We start from the raw sequence: 21,105 nt of genomic DNA, 5'->3' as shown, positions 1-21,105 counted from the left end.
GAACTTAAAGGGGTATAAATACTTTTGCAAGATGCTGAATGTAAATTGTTTGACATGTTGAACTAAAAAAAACCTGGATAATCTAGATATGTTCAACTTTGTATGAAGAGTTGTAGTAAGGTCCAGAAGATTTTTATTGTTTGTTGATGTTAGACATAAAATTAGTGACACTATTTTGTTTGTTTGTTTGTTTGTTTTCAGGTAAGGAGCTTCTGTGGCTGCCCACTCTCATCTTCAAAGTCACATCTCTCTTCCTTCAAAGTTCTTCCAATGACTCTTTTCAGAGTCTCTTTCTATATTATCAGGTCATCAGAGCCTCGAGTGCAACAGTTAGACATCAAAGGCCAGACAGTGGGAAGGGAGGGGTGTTTGTCTCTCCTCGTCTGTCCCATCCCTCTTTGCAACAGCCACCGAGGGACTGCTGAAGCAGGCCACAGAGGGAGGGAGGAGTGGTGCCTCACTCTCACTTTACACAGAGAAACCCAATCATTTGGCGGAGCTCTTACAAGCTATTCTCTGATGCCCTGGAAGTGCCAACCTTAACACATTAGACATTTTCTAATTCACATGTGGAGGGGTTCAAGGGAGTGCGTCTTTGTCAATCAAAAGATGTTGCTCGAAAGGGTACCCTCTTTGTCAAGTGTAGACTAATAATGTGAAAGCAAATATTAAAGTAAATATTTATTATTTTAAAACTTGAGATCAATTTCCTGTTTCCTTTCAATCAAAAAGTGACTGCACAGATTGACTGAGCCTAGAGGGTAGCAACTTCTACATCCTTGAGCATTCCTATTTTAAAGTCCTAACCAGAGAAACCACACAGTTGTTAGTCATGGAATGCTTGGTTTGATAACATTTCTGTTCAGACAGCCAAAGAAACTTACCACTGATGTGAGCGCCATCTGGAAGCTGTAGATGCGGGCTAAACCAAAGTCTGCCAGTTTGATCTGACCTCCACTGGTCACCAGAATATTCTGGGGTTTCAAGTCACGGTGAACCACTCGGTTCGAGTGCAGGAAGTCCAGCCCCTGAAGCAGCTGGTACATCATATCCTGGGAGTCAACGAAATGACAAGAGAAAGTAGACAGGATTATGGATATTACAAAGACACTTAAAAAAGGAGGTAATTGAAAATAAAAATACATTTAATAAAACATTTAAAAGGACACTTAGATAGCTTTTTACTCTAGCTTTCTCTGAGTTTTATGTGCATGGCAGCCATGTTGGATTTGAAGTCATGGTTAGTGGAAAATGAACCTTTCCCACTGGAATTGTTGCATCTTTCTATAAAAGATGAAGTGCCAAAGGCTCCGAATGTTTTCTTTTTTTGTGACCCCCCAATATGGTGTTACTTAGAAAAGTTAGTATGTACTAGACTGGTAATTATAAGTTTTAGAACCACTATACTAGTCTATGTTTAAGGTTCACAGCACACACCAGATGTTTGGTGTTAGATAATTGTTTACATGTGCAGGTTTGAGTGACTCAGTGTGAGCTGTTCAATTTGAATGCTAGCAACAGGTATCTTCAAAAACCCTCTGAAACAATGTGGTTTCTGCTGTGCAGCAAAGTATTCAACAATAAAAAGGCCTGATAGACAACAACTTAACGGCTGAACTTCAAAATAAAAGCTAAGACAGTCTGGGAGTGAGAGAGTTAACATGAAGAGGCCCGTGTCTTTTCTCATCGACTGTGGCAGATGTTTGATAACTGACACACACACATACACCAGCGTCAGAAAGAGGCCCCTGCTTTGTGCAAGCACAGATCTCTGTTACTAAGCAGCTGTCCTTCTTTAGTTAATTGGTGCTTGCTTTCTTTATATGCCCAAAATCTGACCTCAAACGGCTGCAGCATAGGCACCACATTTATGACGAACTTTCAAAGTCAATTGTTGTGAAAACGAATGAACAGTGTCGAAACTAGCTCAGACTTGTCCTGACCGAAATACTCTCAAACAGGTCCAACACCTATAAACAAATAAGTTATTGCAGGTAGTTTTGACAAAGAAAAACCAAAGAGTTCAACTGATCTTGCTCTCTCACAGTCTCTGTAATCTGCTTTTCTTCAAGAAACACATTCTTGTTACAGATGTACACCCCGTAAACCACCTCAAAGCTCCACACCGAGACCCCACAAGTGACATGGACCTGAGCCCACAACTCTATTCAGTAGCCCACCAGCTGGCGTGTGAGTCAAAGGAAAGGGGTCTGCGCACTCAAGCAAAAATGACCAGCAAATGGTACTGGGCTGGCTGCTGTTTTGGTCACACTACGCAACTCTGGATGTGATGATTGTCGTGCTGCACATATACACAAACAAATAGAAAAACGCGATGCGATATCTGTGTTATCGTATGTGTGTTTTTGTGGGGAGAAGGAGGCTCACTGGTCTGTGTGCTAGCATGTGCGTATGTGTGACCAAGAACAGGATGCAAAAACAGACCTTCCTTTCTGCATCTCCATCCAGCCATGACCCACAGAGAAGGCCAGCAGACAGACAGGGCCATAGGACGGAGGCAGGCAGTTGGTCACTTTGTGTGCATGCGTGTTTGTGTGTGTGTATCATGGGGGGCTGACACAATAGCATTCCCCCACCCATCAGTTCCTCTCTCCTTTAAATAGTCATTTCACCGTGCTTCCTTTCAACAGCATTTCCTCGTAAACACTAATTATCTCATGAGTGTGACTCTTAAATGTTAACAATCCCAAGTTTTCCTGCCCTTCTTTAAAGAATCACTTACAGTGCCTTGTAGACAATGTGGAAAAGCTGAAATTCAGCTTTTCCACATTGTCCCATTACAATCACAAACTTCTATGCATTGTATTTGCATTTCTTGTATTGCAATAGCCAAACAAAGTTGTGCATAATGAACTGCAACAATGACCCTAGTCAAAAGTTTTGTAGCCTCCCAGGATTTCTCCTTCCATCTTCCTGTGACCGGCCTCGCTGTCCCTGCTCAAGAACCTCCACATTATGATGATGCCCCCACCATGTTTTCCAGTGGGGTTGGTGTGTTCACAATGAGACTACGTGTTCATTTGCAATCATGTATAGCAATCTTAATGCAGGTTAAAAATATGTTTGGTTGTGTTCTCTTCATGGCTTGTGCTAAACTGAAGATGGCCTACTTTGACTCAGCGATTGTTTTCTTTTGGACAATCTTCCATAAAGGACAGATCTGTGAATTGCACAACTATTACGTATCCAGAGGACAGATTCTTTCACATGAGATAAGGATTTCTGTGGCTGCCTCTAAATTATCACATGACTTTTGAATGTTTCTCCACATTATGTTCTCCTGTCAAGTTTTAGATGGACGACCAAGTGGTGGTACATTTGGAGTCTGGTGAGATGTTCAAATCTTTTAAAAAGTTATAGAGTTTGGTTTACTTTAAACTTTTTCACAACTTTCTCCCCGACCTGTCTGGTGTGTTCCTTTGTCATCAAGATGGTGGTTGTTCATTTATGTCCTCTAAAAAAACTCAGATGCCATCAGAGCTGTAGTTGTACTCACAATAAAATGCACAGGAGTGGACTGAATTTACTAATAAGGTGACCTTAAAAGGCAGTTGGTTGCATTTTTAATAGGTATCAGAACAGAAAGTATTGAGCACAAATTAATTCAACGCTTCACAGATTTTTCATTGTAAGCATTTTGCCTACTTAGTGTGGTTTGTCATGTAAAATCCCAACAAAAAATAATGAAGCTGTCATTGTATAATATTGGTTACATGCTATGTTATTGATATTATATCTAACAGCGTGGTTAAAGGTAGAAAAATATTTGCTTCATCTGATGTGGATTTTTGTTTAAGGCCGTAAACATCACTAATGGGAAATAAAAATAGGAGCATCGTTAGACACTGAATAAATAAAAGGAGGAACAGCATTTAAAAAAAAAAGTCACCCCACTGCAAGAATCAGTCAAAACATGGCTTTCGGAGGTCCCCTCCTTTTCTGATGCAAATGTACCAGAGGCAGCCATATTGTTTATTGTAGTTTGGCACAATATAGGACATCTGCCGGTTAACGTTAGTGTAATTCCCTGCCCATGCTTCATTAACCTCCCCCTTCTTGGGCCCACAGAGTGTAGTTGTAGAAGCTTGGATGATGGCAGCCGAAGAGGGTGGGCGAGACCCAAGCGCCGGCCCGGCTGAGGAGAGCCGAGCATGGGGCAACCCGGCTGCTTGATGTCCTTCCAGCTCATTTGATTCCTGGAGGAGGGCCTCTTTCATCAATGACCATGTGGTGGGTCTTGAGTCTGAGTGGGTGGTGGAGGATGGGGGTGCTGAAGTGGACAAGCTGGGCCAATGTGGGGGTGTCTCTTGCGGAGGATGGATGGATGGTTTTGAGGAAAAGTGTGGCTGTTCTTTTTAGTTTAGGGCCTTTGGCTCAACACGTTTCTTCTTGGTTGAGTGAAAACATGTTCACATATTCAACACTGACACACAAATAGGAACTAATAGGATGACCGGGTTAACAATATGTTGTCAGATGGTATAGCCAAGTGCAACTAAAGTCGCTTGGGAGGGGGTATAGGGTAATGGGGTCACTTTCAGGTCAGTGTGCAGTGTCCACTCTCCTAGAAATAACAGGACTGTGTCTATGATGTGCCGACACTTCTTGTCCTTTTGTCTTCCTAAGAGTCCAGATAAACAGATGCTGGGAGAAAGCACAAGGAGGTGGGTGCCTAATGAGTCTTCATGCTGCAAAGACAAGTTGTCTAACCGCTCCTCAGTGCTTAAAAATCTTCCTTGAACTTCACCCAAAATAAAATAGTATATGCATGAATTTAAACATGACGATGTGTAACTTTACAAAATGGAAAACTACAGTGTGTCATGCAGCTAGGGACTGCAATGATAGGGTTAAGAAAAAAGGCAGGATTTAATCTTTTTTTATTTGCCTTCCTTCCTTGTGCCATCTTCCTTCCCTTTTTGTGTTGATTGTATTGTGAAGATTAGATTTTGGTCTTGGAACAAAACAATCAACTTTTGTCCCTTAAAGGTGCTTTACCCTTTTTACCACTGACTTGACTGTGACAGAACAACTGTAAGCACTTTAGTGTACAGTCCAAAATTTGCTTCTGCATAGATCAGTAAGTGTGAAAGATAACTGTAGATAAAACTAACATTGTTGTGCCTCTTGGATCCAGAAATCCCCAAGTGGTAAAATAAGATGCTACAGGCATAAAACTGCATTCAAGAAACAACTTAGTGTGCTTGAATAGTCATACACAGAGCAACCATACAGACCTAAACCAATCTGCATCTTTTCTAAATGAATGCTGTTGTAACATCTCAGGACGGGGTACAGGTTTGTTGCTAATTTCACCTTCATTATATGAGCTATAGTTCCTGAAGACAGCATTGATTTTATGACTGTGTCTTCAAAGGTCCATTTCTGTATTATTGCACTTCAACGCAAAGGTTATACACTAAGGGTATACTGTACATTACCTGAGAGACGGCAAGTTAAAAACGTCCACGTTGTTCAAGTTAAACCCACATAGTTAAATATATTTTACTGGCATATATTGATGAATGTTAGTGCTCAGTTCATAATTGAAACAAACAAATTTTGTTTCAAATCCTCCAGAGTTACCCCAGGTTTTCAATTGTGCCATATTATTTCCAGCTTCAGTTGATTGACTGAACAATGCTAATGAAGAGCTTCTAAATTTTTAACAATGTTGTATAACTTAACCATGATGTAAACATCTCCACATCTTCATCCCTGGGCTTCCTGGTTGTGATCCTTCGTCTCTGTTATGCTGCTTTTTCAGTAATGTTGTTTAACAAATTTATATGGCCCCCACTGAACAGTGGCATTTATATTGAGGCCAAGTTACATTGAATGCCATTGTGATCACATAAATTAACAATAAACTGATTCATTCAAAGAGACTTCGTATGAACAATCGGGATCAAATTCGGTTAAAGCCTCCGGCGTAAGCCACCTGAATCATCTGCACTTAAACAACATTTCTCCCTGACAAAAAACATTCACACATAAACCCGGCCCTCAGGTGACAGTCGGCGGTTGCTATGCTGCTAGAACGCCTCCAATTTAAATTTGACACTCCAAACTTCCCACGCCTCTTCATTCAAACATAAATAATATTAATTTCCAATATTGTTTGGGGCACATCTGCAGACCTCAGGGGGAGAAACCTGATAAACAAATGTTTAAAAGGGAGAAAGGGGATTTTTGCTATAGAGGTCTAAATAAAAGAAGACAGTAATTGAGAAAACAAGATGGAGGCTAACTCACTTCCAACCTTTCAGGAACTTGTAAGTGGAAACCTCTTAAGTATGGTTTTTTTTTATTTTTTTACAAAGGACAAAGACTTCCTGTTAGGTTCAATAAAACTGACTGTTGATAAAAACATTATTCTGACTGATCTACTGTATTTGGTAATCGTTTTTTTTTTTAGTACAAAAGTAACTGTTTTTTAATTGTTCTGTCTCCATCTGTAAGAAAGTTGGCAGGCAGGGTCAAAATAGAGACTGAAGGGAGCCTCTAATTTGGAGTCCATCTGCCACATGTGCTACCCTTCCAAACGCGATGGTTCTTCTGATGTTAGAGGAAGTCCTTCATGTCTGCTGTTACTTTGGTCAAGAAAAATTCTCAGAACCAAAGAGACATAGCTGTGTTCAACCAGAGCTGCAGCCGCAGGGGATTAGCCCAAAGCTGCTTTTATACTTCAAACAGAAACAGCGTAGTACTTTAAATTGGGTATCAACATAACTGCACTCTTCGCTAATGTTCAAACAGGTGTACGCCCAAATGTCACGAGGTTCTACTAGATGATGGTTTACCTTAATGGTCTCAGGTGGTACGCCGGGGTCAGGAGCCTTCTCCAGGTATGTGGTTAGATCCTGATCCACATGCTCAAACACCAGCGTGAGCTTGGTTTCTCTGTCAGTCCGAGAGACCGTGCAGACGTCGAACAACCTAAACCAAGAGAACAAGGGGATAATAATCACTGACAGTCACTGCTATAAGGACGGCCACAGTATTGAAAAAAGAAGGTAAATGCAGCATATCAGCTTATCTTATTAAAAAGAAAACATTTTTCCTCTACCATTATTTACTTGCAGGCTTTCTACCTTTCTTAATTCAACATTTTCACCATGAAAGCTAGATTATTGTGAAACCACATATTTAAATATATCGTAGAAAGCAATCTTTTTTCCTTAACTATCCAAAATAAGTCAATCTTTACCTGTTTTTGGTTAGGATTACTAAAATAAGTTTTATTTTTTAAATATTCAAATATTTAAACACGTTCTTATTAAGAAATTTGCGTAATTTACATAATGACCACTGGGAATACCAAATTCAAGAGTTTAGATCAACGAACAACATTTTAATAATTAGAACAGGTACCGTAATAGCATCTGGAATTAAAATTTTCATCCATTTTTTCTATATTCAATAAAGTATATAGTAGAGTAGAGAGGAGTAGTAGTAGTAGTAGTAGTAGTAGTAGTAGTAGTAGTAGTAGTAGTAGTAGTAGTAGTAGTAGTAGTAGTAGTAGTAGTAGTAGTAGTAGTAGTAGTAGTAGTAGTAGTAGTAGTAGTAGTAGAGAGGAGGCAGCATCATGTTATAAGTGTTTTGCTGCAGGAGGGAACGGTACTTTTAGCCAAATATAGGACATCATTAGGAAATAATCTTATGATGAAATGTATTCTCAATAAAATATCAGCACAGTAATCAGTATTTAATCATCAAACCTACAAAGATCAAAGACTGAAAGGAAGATGGATGGACAACAAGAACAGACAGCTAAACCGATGAACAAATAGAGAGATACTGACAGGCTTTGTTCAACTATTAATCATTAAAGCATCCCTCAGATTAAATATTAGTCTTGTTATTCATTTTTTTAAAATTAATCTTAAAAATTAATCCTCCTAATCAAAGAACAATCTTACTGAATAAATAAAAAAAATAAAAAGATTTTGGTACATCTATCAAGTTAATTACATGTATTAAATGATTATGTTTATTATTATTCCCACTAAGTTCTTATTTTCCAATTACAAATAAAAAAAATAATTGATATCACTTAAAGATTTATGATAGGGAATGAACGCTGAGATTATAAGGTTTCTGATTTCTCTCTGGAGTTTGCATTTAGAAATTAACAGAATTATCATTTGAAGTCAGAATTAATCATTATTATTATTATCATTATAAAAATTTTTACGGACTCTTAAAGTTGTTCTCAATTTCTAAAGTACAAAAAAAAATCATTCGATTTAAGGGAAACTTTGACGAGTATTTACAGGGACTCAAGCAAACAGCTTTAATGGTAACAGCATAATGAGGTTATAAAAACATATATTTAGAGTATCGGGATTTTCTACAGAATTAGAGGTTAATCTGACAAGATCTGAAGTCATGATGAAAGTTTAGTGAAAGTAGATATGACTAAATAGTCAGACCTGGGATGGATGGAATAAATTCAAGAGGTTAGATCAACAAACAACATTTTAGTAATTAGAACAGGTAATAGCATCTGGAATTAAAATTTTCATCCATTTTTTCTATATTCAATAAAACCTGGAAAAAAAACTTTCAAAGTACTCCAGACAACCAAGGACTATATGAGTCACTGTAATTACAAATTCTTTCAGATATTGAGTACAGAAACAACTCTGCTGCTTCTGCAAACCAATACTTCAAACACACCTGCAATAAAATAATAGAAAATGTTATAAGATGTTATGGTTTATGCTTTATGTAAAGAAATAAGCCTGGAAGTGAGGAAGATATGCAAAACTCGCCCAAGGAATCGAGTCTTGGACGCCGGTGCCAAGGACCAGTTGATCATGCCACTGCCAACACAGTGAGTTTTTCCTCAAAATATGAGATTAATGAGACAGTAGTATCTCACTGCAATAATAAACTCACTGGAATTTTGTATGTAATGGAGCTAACCCGAGAATTCAAAGTCATGTGACTGGACAAAACAGTTAACGACTGGTCGACATTAATCTTTTAAAGATCTATTTGAATCTTGACTTTCTGTTGTATATTTCACTGATTCTGATAATGATGCAGTGATTTTGCAAACATATTAACTGTCCAACCTTAAAGATCGGTGTTGAGGCTGGATATGTTTTTACTACACATCCAGCCTAAGCCAAGAATCCCGATTATGTCGGCAGACCTGCCAAAGCCAGCTTTGATGAGAAGCTGGAAAAAAAAAAAACGCTACCCAGTATGTTCAACTCAAAGGGTTGGGGACTATAAACAGCATTCCTCACCCAGCGCTATGACAACTCTTCAAACTCTGAGTAGTCTAGAAAAGCATTTCTGTAGCTACAGCAGAACTGGAAACTTGCACCACAAAAATACGGAGGATGTAAAACCGAATGAAGGATTCACATCTGACATCTTGTAGCTTATAGTTTCACTAAATATTGATAAAGTCATCTTTCTTTTCTGCACAACAGCATTGAAAGTACTTCTGCATTGACTATACGTACTCTTTATCACCCCATACATCCACTACTTGTTGCTTCTCAGTTCATCTAAAGTTACTGCTGCCATCAACTGTGTACTTTTTCTTTAAGATAGGAAATACCGCTAGGTCAGTGTATCCATCTTTTTAATGTCTGATCTGTCTTTTAAAATCCCCATTCAGTCGCAGCAGATGTCTGCTCACACTGAGATGAGTTTTGCTGGAGGTTTCATCATTTTAAGAGAGCGACATTCCTTTTCACTGTCACCGTATGCTTAACCAGGATAGCAAGAGGCTGCAAAGGCAGAGACTAAGGTAACTTTTTTACCAGCTGGCATAAAGTGATTCTAGCTGCAGTGCATTATGACTAGGATCAAATCTGAATGCATGTACAGGTAACTGAAGATAAATTTAGGTTGCATATGACTAGATTGCACTGATCTGACATAGTGATGCATAGATAAATGTAATAAAAAAAACACACACACCAGTTTAATTAAATATGTTACTAATTTGAAATCATTTTGAGCTGGGTCATTGTAAGTGTGTCATAGTATTATTAGTATTGTCTGATTCACCAAAAGCAGAATAAGCAAGTCAGATCTTAAAGACAACCAGAAATTGGTATGAGTTAATAATAGCAACTCTTTACCTAATATAAACTATGTAATTTTACTGTTTGAATTTATTAGATGCATTTGCGACATCTCACAGAAATGTACTAAATTCTATTCGTTTTTCAATCTGACTTGGTAACTAAAAGGAATCTGACACAAAATCCTTCATCATCTAACAAGGAAACATATGGGTCCCATAATCAGAGCACGGGGACCAATGGAATCCAAGAAAAAGATATGATTTGTTCTAGGTATTAGTGCTGAATATGATGTCATTCTGAAAGGCACACTCCTTCTGTAGCGCTGGGGTTAAACGCCCCTCACAGCTTGGTCGTTGGAATACAATGGAAGCTCTCAGCAGACTCTGAACATATGGAATAAATAATGGACCTCATTACAAACATCCAGGGTTTGCCTGGACTCCCACACATGCCCCACAACGCATTTTTCCAGTCCTGAACTGCAGGACAATCTTGACAGGTTAGGTCACGAGAACTTCTGAGAAGCTTTTAAAAATCTTTTATGGGCATACAAAATGTAAAATGCATAATTGAGCATACAAACGACGAAACATGCTGTTGCTTAATCTGACTGATTTATTACAAAAACGTTGCTTGGTGTGTCTGTTGACCCAATAGGACAAAAGCCTCCATGGTATTAGTAAAATAAAAGCCTACAATTATACTCCAATGTTTACGGATACATTCGAGATTTACTGTTGGAGGCACAAGGCCACCAGCCATGCCTCTGAAACATTCATTTAGAACTTCCTCTTCAATCCCACGACACTTAATATTCCACAATAAAACAAGCACAAGGTCAGACCTTGGCCTGTGCCAGTGTATGACGCAGTATCTGACTACTGCCATGAGAACGAATAAGACTGAAAGCAAATGACATCTGTTTGGAGAGCAGACAAAAAGTAAGACATCAATTGCTCATATGCCTCTCCAATAATCGTATCTATTTCAATTAGAGTCAGGTTTGCAGAGTCAGAGCTGCTGCTGCTGCTTTTTCAAGGAAAGGTTACAAAAGTAACATGAATGGAGTCTGTATGCATAAAGAAGTCAGTTGCCATTTCACCCCCTGGAACTTCCTTTCTATTTATGCAAATAAACAAAGTTGTATCCATGTGAATAACTATTGTACCCTGGGTTATTTCACGTTGTTCTTTAGTATTTTGTACAAATTACTGGGATCTGTGGAGTTATATAGAATTTTGAAACTACTGGCATCTCTCCAGTTTGTCGGCTTTACATTTAGAGTGCACCGTCTTTTCGATGACTTTACAAAACGATGTATTTGCAGAGCCTTAGAGGTTATTTCCAAATGAGAAAACTTGAAAAACATAGTGGAGGTTTTTCATGCAGGTGTTTGAGGTGTGGGCCAACAAACAGGTTTTCAAAACTGTTTGCAAATGGGGTTCTAACAGCCAATTTACAAAGGTGTGATGTTGGCTGTCACATGACATGGAAATTTGCCCCTTGAATAGAAAACATTCAGTCTTCAGCTGACGTCAAGTTACACAGTCAGTATTTGCAAAATAGATTGACTGTCAAGTGAAAAAAGTATGTTCTTTTCAGAGTAGACCTTTCAGAGCAGTTGCAGATTAGAAGGTGCATCATAGTGTAAGGTTTACTCTGATACCCCAATTGCCTTCAGAAGTCACATAAACAGTACAAGAGAGTCTACTTACAGTATGCATAATTTTATCTGAATAAAATTACAACCGGTTGAACCTTGACACAACGTTCTATCTGTTGTATGAAGGTAGAACGTGAGGTTGGCAGCATCATACTTTGGAGACACTTTTCTTTAACAGGCACAGAAATGCTGATCAGAGCTGGCAGAAAAGAGGAGAAAGGTTCAGAAAGAACATCTCTAAAGGTTTGCAAAAGACTTGAAACTGGGCTGCAGGTTCACCTTCCATCAGGTCAGCTACCCTAAACATAAACCCAGGGCAGAGGTCACACTAGACTTTTTTTTACTGTCATTTTGATTGACAGGGTCAAAAAAAATCCTGTCTTAACCTATTTTTTAAACTTATTAATTTTTCTAAGTTATAATAATGACATATTCAATAGTAATTAGTTTTCATCCAATTTAATGTTCAATCTGAACAAGCTGAAAAGAGATTCCTTGTCACGCCATTACACTTCAAGAAGATGAATACATAAAATGTTTTCTCCACAGTGACAAAAAAACTACATTTACTGTGGTCCCAGTAACTATAAACAATCCAATTAAGTTATTTTACTCAAAATATAAACAGTTCACCTGCTGGGGCCTAAGCGCACGGTCTTATAACGTCTTCCTTGTCCACACTGACCTGAATTGTGCACCAGTTTGTGAATATAATCAAATGTCTCAAGGAGGATTTCTGCAGAGGCTACTCTCATAAGGTCTTGGACTTTTGCCTTGGACAGACGACTACTCATGGAGGTTTTGATGTTGTTCTGGAGGCTGAATCTTCACTCTGCTGACACACCTGAGACTGGAATTACAAGCACCACTTCAAAGTTTTAAAATCAGGGAACATTTCTTTAATTGAAGTGATCGGAAGGCGGCAAGACCCTCTGAATGAGCGGTTCCTTGATCCCACAAGAACTCGCTTCAGCATGCGCTCCTTCTGCACCAGTGGTTCAGCTGCATCGGTCTGTGATGCAGCTGAACCACTGGTGCAGTGGACACGGTCCGAAGCCTCTTTGGCCATAACTCTTCAATGCGCTGTCAGCTTCCAGATACCAAGACGCATTGAGTATGGTGTCCAGGTCAGAGATGAGGCTCGCATGGGAATCTATTTCAATTGCGTTGGTTACCTAAACTCTGTGCATAAAGTTAAAAATGTCTTTCTTGTCTGTACCAAGTGGTCAGGGGTGTGAATTGTAATCTGTCAAAAATGACAGATAGCCTTCAGATTTTTTTGTCATGGATTAAAAAAAAAACAAAACAACGGTTAAAGATGGAAATCATTCAGTTAACGAAACACCTGAACCAAACATATTCATATCTTTGAGTGATTCAAAGTCAAACCTAAACACACCTTGAATATGTGGCAAGACTTGCAAACCCATATTATCATCTTCACAAGTGTCTTAGTAAAGAAGATTAGCCAATAGTTTCACAATAGATGAATAAAGCTGGTAGAAACCTACTGCAAATGCATGCCACACTTTTCAGATTTGCATTCACAAAATGCTTAGAGAACCACGTATTGTTTTCCTTTCACTTTTGGATAATGTGTGGCTTTGATTTGATTTCTCACATACAATTATTCCAAAAATATTAATAGTATAGTATAATAGATAGTGTTTGTGATAAAAAAAAAAAAACGGTATGAATGCATCTGAGCGGTGATGCACATGTATGTTACTATTTAACTCGCTGTTTTTTGCACCGAAAAATGACAAAGTTGGACTTCTCCTTTATTATATTCAGTGCAGACATCCCTCAAAGGTCATAGGAGACCATCAAAAAGGAAGTAGCGTTTGTCTAGTGTTCACATGCAAACTGTCCTCCCCCATATCGCCAGACCTTCGACCCCTATTAAAACAACATGCAAACAAATAAACAGTTAGACCGGTACCCACCTCCGCCCCCCCCCCCCCCCCCCCCCCCTCACTCACCTGACAACATTGGGGTGCTCAAAGGCCTCCAACTGCCTCAGTACCGCCACCTCCCGGATGGTTGAGAGAGGCATGCCTTCTTCCCCCGTCTGGACACGAACTCTTTTTAGGGCTACAAAGCGTCCCCCGTTCTTCAAATCCCTTGCCTTGTACACTTTCCCGTATGCACCCTCTCCAATCTCGGCCACAGGCTCGTATTGAGTACCAATACTTTCTTTGTCCATTTTTGCTGTGTTTTTTTTTTTTTCCTCCCTTGTCTCTTGTTGAAAATGTTACGGGGAATCCCGGCGAGGGTGACGAGCTTTCTTCACAAAGGCATACTCACAGAATATAGTTGGCACATGCAATGCCTAGACGACAGAGACACACAGATGGAGGAAGAGACCATCTCTGTCACATTTGGTGAAATCAAGCTCCAGGTGGGCTTTAACAGGACTGTCATCATGTTTTTATTCGGACTATCAGGAAAAAAAGAAAGCGACCCTCCGCTGCGTTTCCCAGCTTCCACTCCTCCTCCTCCTGTTACGCATTACAACTCCTGTCCTCCTACTAACAGAAAATAATAATAATTTAAAAAATCTAAATAAGCCACCCTTAGCTCACACACTGAAGTAGTTTTGCGTTAAATAAACTGTCTCGAGCACTTATCAATTAACGCCGCGTGCAGCGTTGCAGAACTGCTGTTCACGTGAGTTCACTTGCCGTCTTAAAACAAATGAAAAACATGGAAAACACAGGAAAAGAGACCGAATGCAGGACACAGGAATGTTTAGCGTTAAAAAACGGACAAAAACATAACTGTTTAATGTCCGTTCGTGAAAGTTTCTGTTTGAGGAGAAACCAAACTGTGAGCACGTGCTGCATTGTTTTAACTTCCTACAGCAAAAGTCCATTTAAAACGCATCAAAACTCACTTTTATAGCTCCAAACCACTTTAAATGCATAAAACAGTGTGTCTGCTTAGTTTTAATCATATTTCCATTAGCTTCCCTTGCTTCCTCGAATTTTTTCTAATTTATCTGTGCGCGCACCCTAGTATAACCCTAATAAAATGGCCCATATTATAACAGATTTGTAAACATGCATTTGCTACTTTGGGATGTTATTGTTAGTGAAGTGTGTATTTTTAGCATCAGACAGCCATTCATTGAAGAAATTTTGCAGGAATATCCGCGACTATTATTATTATTATTATTCTTTACCTTATTTATGGCAGTCAGTAAAATGTAGTGACGTCGGCATGCCCAGTGAAATGCTGAGGAGGCATTCGAGTCTCGCATAAAACTGCTCCATCAAACGCATCCCTGTCCACTTTCCTCCATGCGGGGGCCACACAGGTAGTTGACGTCGCTGGCTCTAACCCCCCATTCCTTAGACTGCACCAGCCCCAGCAGAGGACTCTCAAACAAGCGAGGGGAGGGCTGGACGAGAAAAAAAAAAAAAACAAAAACTTGCGCATAGACACTCTTTGCAGCTTGAGTAGAAGGAGGTGTGGAGGGGAAAAGGGGTGTGTAGGATTGCTTGGTGGGTGTTTGGTGAACGTGGTGGTGCGCGGAGGGGGGGGGGGGGGTCATAGGACAAAGGCAAACGCGTGATACAGCCCTCCAAAACCACGCTCCTCTCTTGGATTCGCTTCTTTTCTTGTCTTGCACATATCCGCGGATGGGCCCATGCAACTGCGGCCCCGCACGCCCGTGTGAGCTACGTCTTTGGCTGGCTTTCCCACGCCGGCTGAATGTGGCCTGACCCCCTTCAGAGAGGTTTGACACGGAGCGGGGACATTTCCGCATTCCTCCGCGACTACAAAGGCACACCGCCTCCTTTTTGCTCTCCCTCGGCCTCCTCAGTGCTTTGCCATTCACAGTGGCCCCCTTCCCTGGGTTTTGTCCCCCTCCCGTGTCAAAACCGGGAGCACCGCAGGGAGCAGAGGATGGGGAGGGGGCAGAGGAGGTGCATTGGAACCACCGGCCACACTATCTATCTGCCTCAAAGCGCTGATGAACTCCTGTTTTTTTTATGATTATTATTCAAGGCAACAATGCGCCAGCGGGAATGCAATGTGACAAGCTCGCCCTAAGATGGTCCTGTGGGGTCAGGTTCAAGGCCCGGTAGTTTGATCTGTGGCTGGAGGGGGGAACAACAATTCTGCTCGGGTGGTCGTGATGCATGACTCCTACACTGATAAAACAAACTGTTAGAGTTTAACCAATAAATTAGTGAAACCGCTTATTTAAAATTTGTGAGGAAAAATGTTTGCAAATTTATAAATTAAGATTGTTCAGTAAATAAGTTCCAGTCAGTTTTTAAGATGTAAACACTGTGAAACATTATTATTATTATTATTATTATTATTATTATTATTATTATTATTATTATTATTATTATTATCATCATCTCAGAGTAATTAATTTATTCTAATGTATATGATTAAAATTGTTCTCTTGACATTATTTTTAAACGACCAACTTTTCTGGACAAAGTATATGCCTCCATTTATAAATAATTAATTTGTTGTTCAAATTTATTCTCAGTTTGTACGCAGGATAAGATTATTTTTGTTGTTGTTGTTGTTGCAAAATTATCAACAGAGTTGAATTTCTAAACAAATAATTTCATCGGTAAAATGAATAAAATAATTTTTTACATGTTGGTTATAAACTAAGGCAGGAAGAAGCTTATTTTGGAATATATTCCATTTGACTTTCTAACATGCCTGGATGCATATGGAAGCCCTTCTTGGACTATGCTGAAGAACACATGCCCACCATCCTGTCTTGAGTATTTATTAACTCTTAGACTTGGACTTTAAAATAACGAAAATATATAAGATATATAATATATATTTTGTGTTGTGTTTTGTTCTTAAAAAATAAAATTAATAAATACATAGAAAAGAGAAAAGAGAAACTGACACAGTCACAGTATTTTAAGAGCTAAAATTTCTCTGTAAAAAAATAAAATAATCAAACAATCTTTTAATTTTCAGTTTTGTAATTTTTTTTAAATCTTGTAATTATCCCTTAAATTATCCCCCAACAATTGAGAAAAGAATTGTTTAATATGAAAGGTAACCAGACATTGTCCAAACTCATTAAACAACTGAACGCATCCAGTCAGTTTATTTGTGGAATATAATTTATTGAAAAAAATATCTAATAACTGAACAAATAATTATCGTAACTAACAACTTACATTTTTTCACTAAATCATCATGTTGTTAAACGTAGTGAGTAAACAATAAAATACAGTCCTTTAGAGCAGGACACAACCAGATACCATCACTGTAAACCCAGCAGCTGCAAACTGGCATGTGTAATAATTACATGTAACTATTTACAAATACGTTGTCTTTAATCATCTGCCTTAAAATAAATAAAAAGTTACAAATTCAGATTTGATCAATGCCAAATATACCTTACCATAATAGATACAATATCTTAGATGCAGACAGTCTAGTTTTATGGATTAAAGGATCCAAAAAATTACAATCAACTTCTGTTCTTGGTCCTCCTTCACAAGAGAATCATGACCACTTTCACAATCATCGGGTTTGCCTTTTGAAAAGAAAGACACCAAAAAGAGAACTGGTTTTGATTATGACACAAATGTTACAGAAACCTGCTAAAGGTCAACAAGGAAAATGAAAACCTTATCCTTGTTGACGACAGCTAAGATGTCCTGTTCATCGGTGACCCTGGCTTCAGGTTTGACGATACTTAAAGGCAGGTGCAAATTTAAATTCTTGCTCCAGTACAGAAACTCTCTGAACTTTTAGTGAGTTAATAAATTCAATTAAAATAGAACCCTCTTAGAGATCAAAACCTCACCTGTCCTTGCTGAACACTATGCATGACAAATGATCGCAATTGACATCTTCATTTAAATTCTAACCAGAATGTTATGGAATTTGTAAGGAATAAGCGAGAAAGTTAAATTTAAATAGAAATAAATTTAATAGCTAATATCTCAAATAATTTTTATAGTATTTGCCCCTCCACAAGCACAGCCTATCAGGCAAACTTACACAAGGGAAGAAAACAAAATACCGTTTTCATTTCAACATTTATCAACAATAAAGAGTGTTCATCTTTACTCTAAGGATCAATGTCTAATTATGCTAATAAATTGATCAAAATCTTTTTGCTATTGCTATACCCCTTTGTTCTAGTATATGATAATTTTGTATATGAGTTTGTGCAACTGATACTGACTCAATTTAACAATTTTAATAGAGTTTTTAAATCGCATGTCTTGTTTCCGTGTTAAATAAAATAATCTGAGTCATTAATGTATATATATTTATTATATTTGATGGTTATTCAAAAATAGTTTTATTGAAACCTTTACTTTATTACCAACAAAAATACGTCCACATTGAAAAAGTAATCTAAAAACACAAATAAATATGATCAGCTTCATAATCGGAAGCACAATTTTATATAGAATATCTGTTTCTAATTAATATTTTAAGTAGGTTGTAATGATCATTCTCTTTAATTTTAGTTGATATTCCATTAGTTTTAGAAAATGTCCATGTGAATAATAATGAAATATGAGGTAATGGTATTTTTTGAAAACTTTAATTAATTAATAGGGCATTTTTATTTAATTTTATTTTTTTCACTTAGGTAAAGACTCAATTTGATATGATTATTATATGATATATTTTGCTGTATACAATTTAAAGTTGTCTGGGAAGTTCTTGACAAACCTTTAACTCTCCTTTCTCTCTTTCTGGACACGGTTTAGACGTGACAAGGCTTGATGTCGGATTATCCCAATAAAAGGCCAATTACAGGCGTGTAACCAAGCCCCATTATTGTAGCTTCATTGGAAGGCATGCATTAGAGAAGCACAGCAGATCAGAAGAAGGTTGTTTCCCCGCCCCAACTCTATGATTTTCATACAAACTCATCTTTTATGTCTTTGTCGTTTGCAGAGTCCACTTATTTCTATTGAAAATGTAAAACAAAGAGGATAATGACATGTGGCAAACTCTCATGCCCAACTTTTTTGGGCTACCTTCCCCCACTAAAATTGAAAAATTTCCATCACAAAAGACTAAATATAGACAATCCGATGGAGACCAATTACTGTAAAATGGGGCATTTACATTTTTTCATTATTATTGTTCATGTGAAATCAGCTCTGAAAGCCATCACTCAGACTGCATATATTACCAAGCATACATCTGTTCTGGCAGTAGAACAAACCAATTAGATGTGTGGAGCAGTGGTGAGAGACCTCAGACATTTACACACACACACACTCACACACACACATTGTGAAAGAGAGTGAAACTGTTTTGTATAAACCCTCACAGCAGTGATCAGTTATTCAGTAACTGGTTTTCTCATGTTTACCTTGATGGGACTCATGTAGGGAATTCTTTTTTTTTTTCAAGAAAATATACAGGAACAGGGTGGTCCAAATTGAGAACATCCTGCACTGGGAATTGCATAGTTGGAATATAACTTTATGTGTAATCTTGCAAATTTCTTTGAAGTGCAAAGTAGCTTCCTGTCCATTAATTTTCCACAAACAGTACACAAGCTTTGCATTCAAGTAAGAGTCGTACTACTTCAGCATATTTCACACAAGCAAAGGTAAATTATAGCCATCTGAGGAATTACTCAAGTAAGCATAAACCAGCATTCTGTAGAAAGGGTACTCGAGTACAGAGTAACTGATTAATACTTGATCATAACATCTGTTTGAAAATTTTAAAATGTTGTAATTATTCAGACAATAAATTGTTTTGTGCAATTTATGTTACTTTAACGACTAAAATGAGAAACAAAAGTAAACTAAACAACATCATCACAAACTAACAATTTCAGAAAAAAGAAGCACTTTTTCCACAGACATTTTACTCTGGTAAGAGTAGCAATACCTCACGATAACATTACTCAACTAAAAGTACTGTAAAAGTATTGCGTAATAAAGTACTTCTAAAAGAGCCACCTCTGAAGATAACACAATTAGTCTTCCTTCATCATGATATAATGTTTATGGCCTTATTTTCTCTATTCATAGATTTGGAAAGAACTATTAACATAATTCTGTCATCATGATCTGAGCATGGTGAAAACACAAAACCAGTTCATCTGGATTTTAAAGCAGAAGCCGTTGCTCAAAGATGGTTGATGAGGAATTATTTGTATGATGGCTTCTTAAAACACGTTGGGTTGATTTTTTCATCTTTAAAGTGCAAAACACCTGCACAGGGGAAAAGAAAACAAGGGGATAAGTAATTAAAAGCTCAAGTTAGTACTATGTATAGTTTTGTTGCAGTGTTAGATTTTAGACTAGCTCTAACTTCGAAATGTTCTAAAATGCAACCCACATGCACAAAAAAAATATTTTACTACTATAACATTATTAATAAGAATTGCATACAATACCAGCTTCTTAAATATTCTCTGACACCAATCACTTTATGGAGAATTCGGATAAATGTAAATTCATTTGTGAGAGTTTGTCTGAAGGAAAAAAAAAGGCTTTTCATCTCCAAAATATTTTAAGAATTCTGATTGTTAAATTTCTTCTATGCATTTCATAGTAGCAAAAATAAGTGAGTCCGGAGCCATTACCATCTATAATAACGCTTCAAGAATACTTGTATAGTTTTGACTTGTACACAACTTAATTTCTGCAAGTGGGATTCTTAAATAACTTTTGAACTGAACTGAATTGTGCATTCACAGATGTAACCACTTTTCTGTTCTAACCAAAACTGTTGAAAACCGTCTTCAGGTGATGCGAAAATGTCTAGATCAGGGGTGTCAAACTCCAGTCCTCAAGGACCGGTGTCCAGCAGTGTTTAGATGTGCCACAGGCACAAAACACTGGAATGAAATGGTGTAATTACCTGCTTCTTGTGTAGATCAGTTCTCCAGAGCCTTGCTAATGTCCTAATTATTCTATTCAGGTGTGGTGCCACAGAGGAACATCTGAAAGTTGCAGGGCAGAGGCCCTCCAGGACTGGAGTTTGACACCTGTGGTCTAGATAATCAATGACTTTATTATCAGCAGCCCTGTTTAGTATTTCTGTTTCTAGTCACTTTGCATCACATTTTGTTTTGTGATCAACTAGGTTCCCACTGGTTCTGGCTCAACATGTCACGCTAAGCTTAGATTCACCATTTTTGTAATAATTTGTGCCACACAATTTGTTCTTTAATGTTACTTGCTTCATTAGAAGCCACATGGCCACTGTTTCCTTTACTACGTAAGACAGGAGTGATGATCATTTTACCCCTTCTGCAATTTGTACCTAATTGAACTGTTGGCTGCTGGACATTTTCCTGTGTCAATTTGTACTCTCATTATGACTATCAGTAAGATGCTAATGTTAAAGAGATAACATTGTTATGAGTCTGAG

At 38.0% G+C, this 21,105-nt stretch overlaps 1 protein-coding gene across 1 annotated transcript in view; it reads right to left on the bottom strand.

Moving 5' to 3' along the window:
- The window catches only part of cdk6 (cyclin dependent kinase 6), a 40,362-nt gene extending 25,154 nt beyond the window's left edge, over positions 1 to 15,208 (bottom strand). The window contains exons 1-4 of the mRNA XM_023345530.1: positions 14,924 to 15,208; positions 13,722 to 14,071; positions 6,825 to 6,960; positions 885 to 1,052 (exon numbers count right to left, since the gene is read on the bottom strand). Coding sequence (XP_023201298.1) covers positions 885 to 1,052; positions 6,825 to 6,960; positions 13,722 to 13,945 — 528 coding nt within the window. The 5' untranslated portion in view covers positions 13,946 to 14,071; positions 14,924 to 15,208. The remainder of the gene's footprint in view (positions 1 to 884; positions 1,053 to 6,824; positions 6,961 to 13,721; positions 14,072 to 14,923) is intronic.
- Positions 15,209 to 21,105: the final 5,897 nt, after the last annotated feature.

The sequence above is a fragment of the Xiphophorus maculatus genome, chromosome 13 (assembly GCF_002775205.1).
Source record: "Xiphophorus maculatus strain JP 163 A chromosome 13, X_maculatus-5.0-male, whole genome shotgun sequence".
NCBI classification, from domain to species: domain Eukaryota; kingdom Metazoa; phylum Chordata; class Actinopteri; order Cyprinodontiformes; family Poeciliidae; genus Xiphophorus; species Xiphophorus maculatus.
This window is presented reverse-complemented; position numbering and strand designations above follow the sequence as displayed.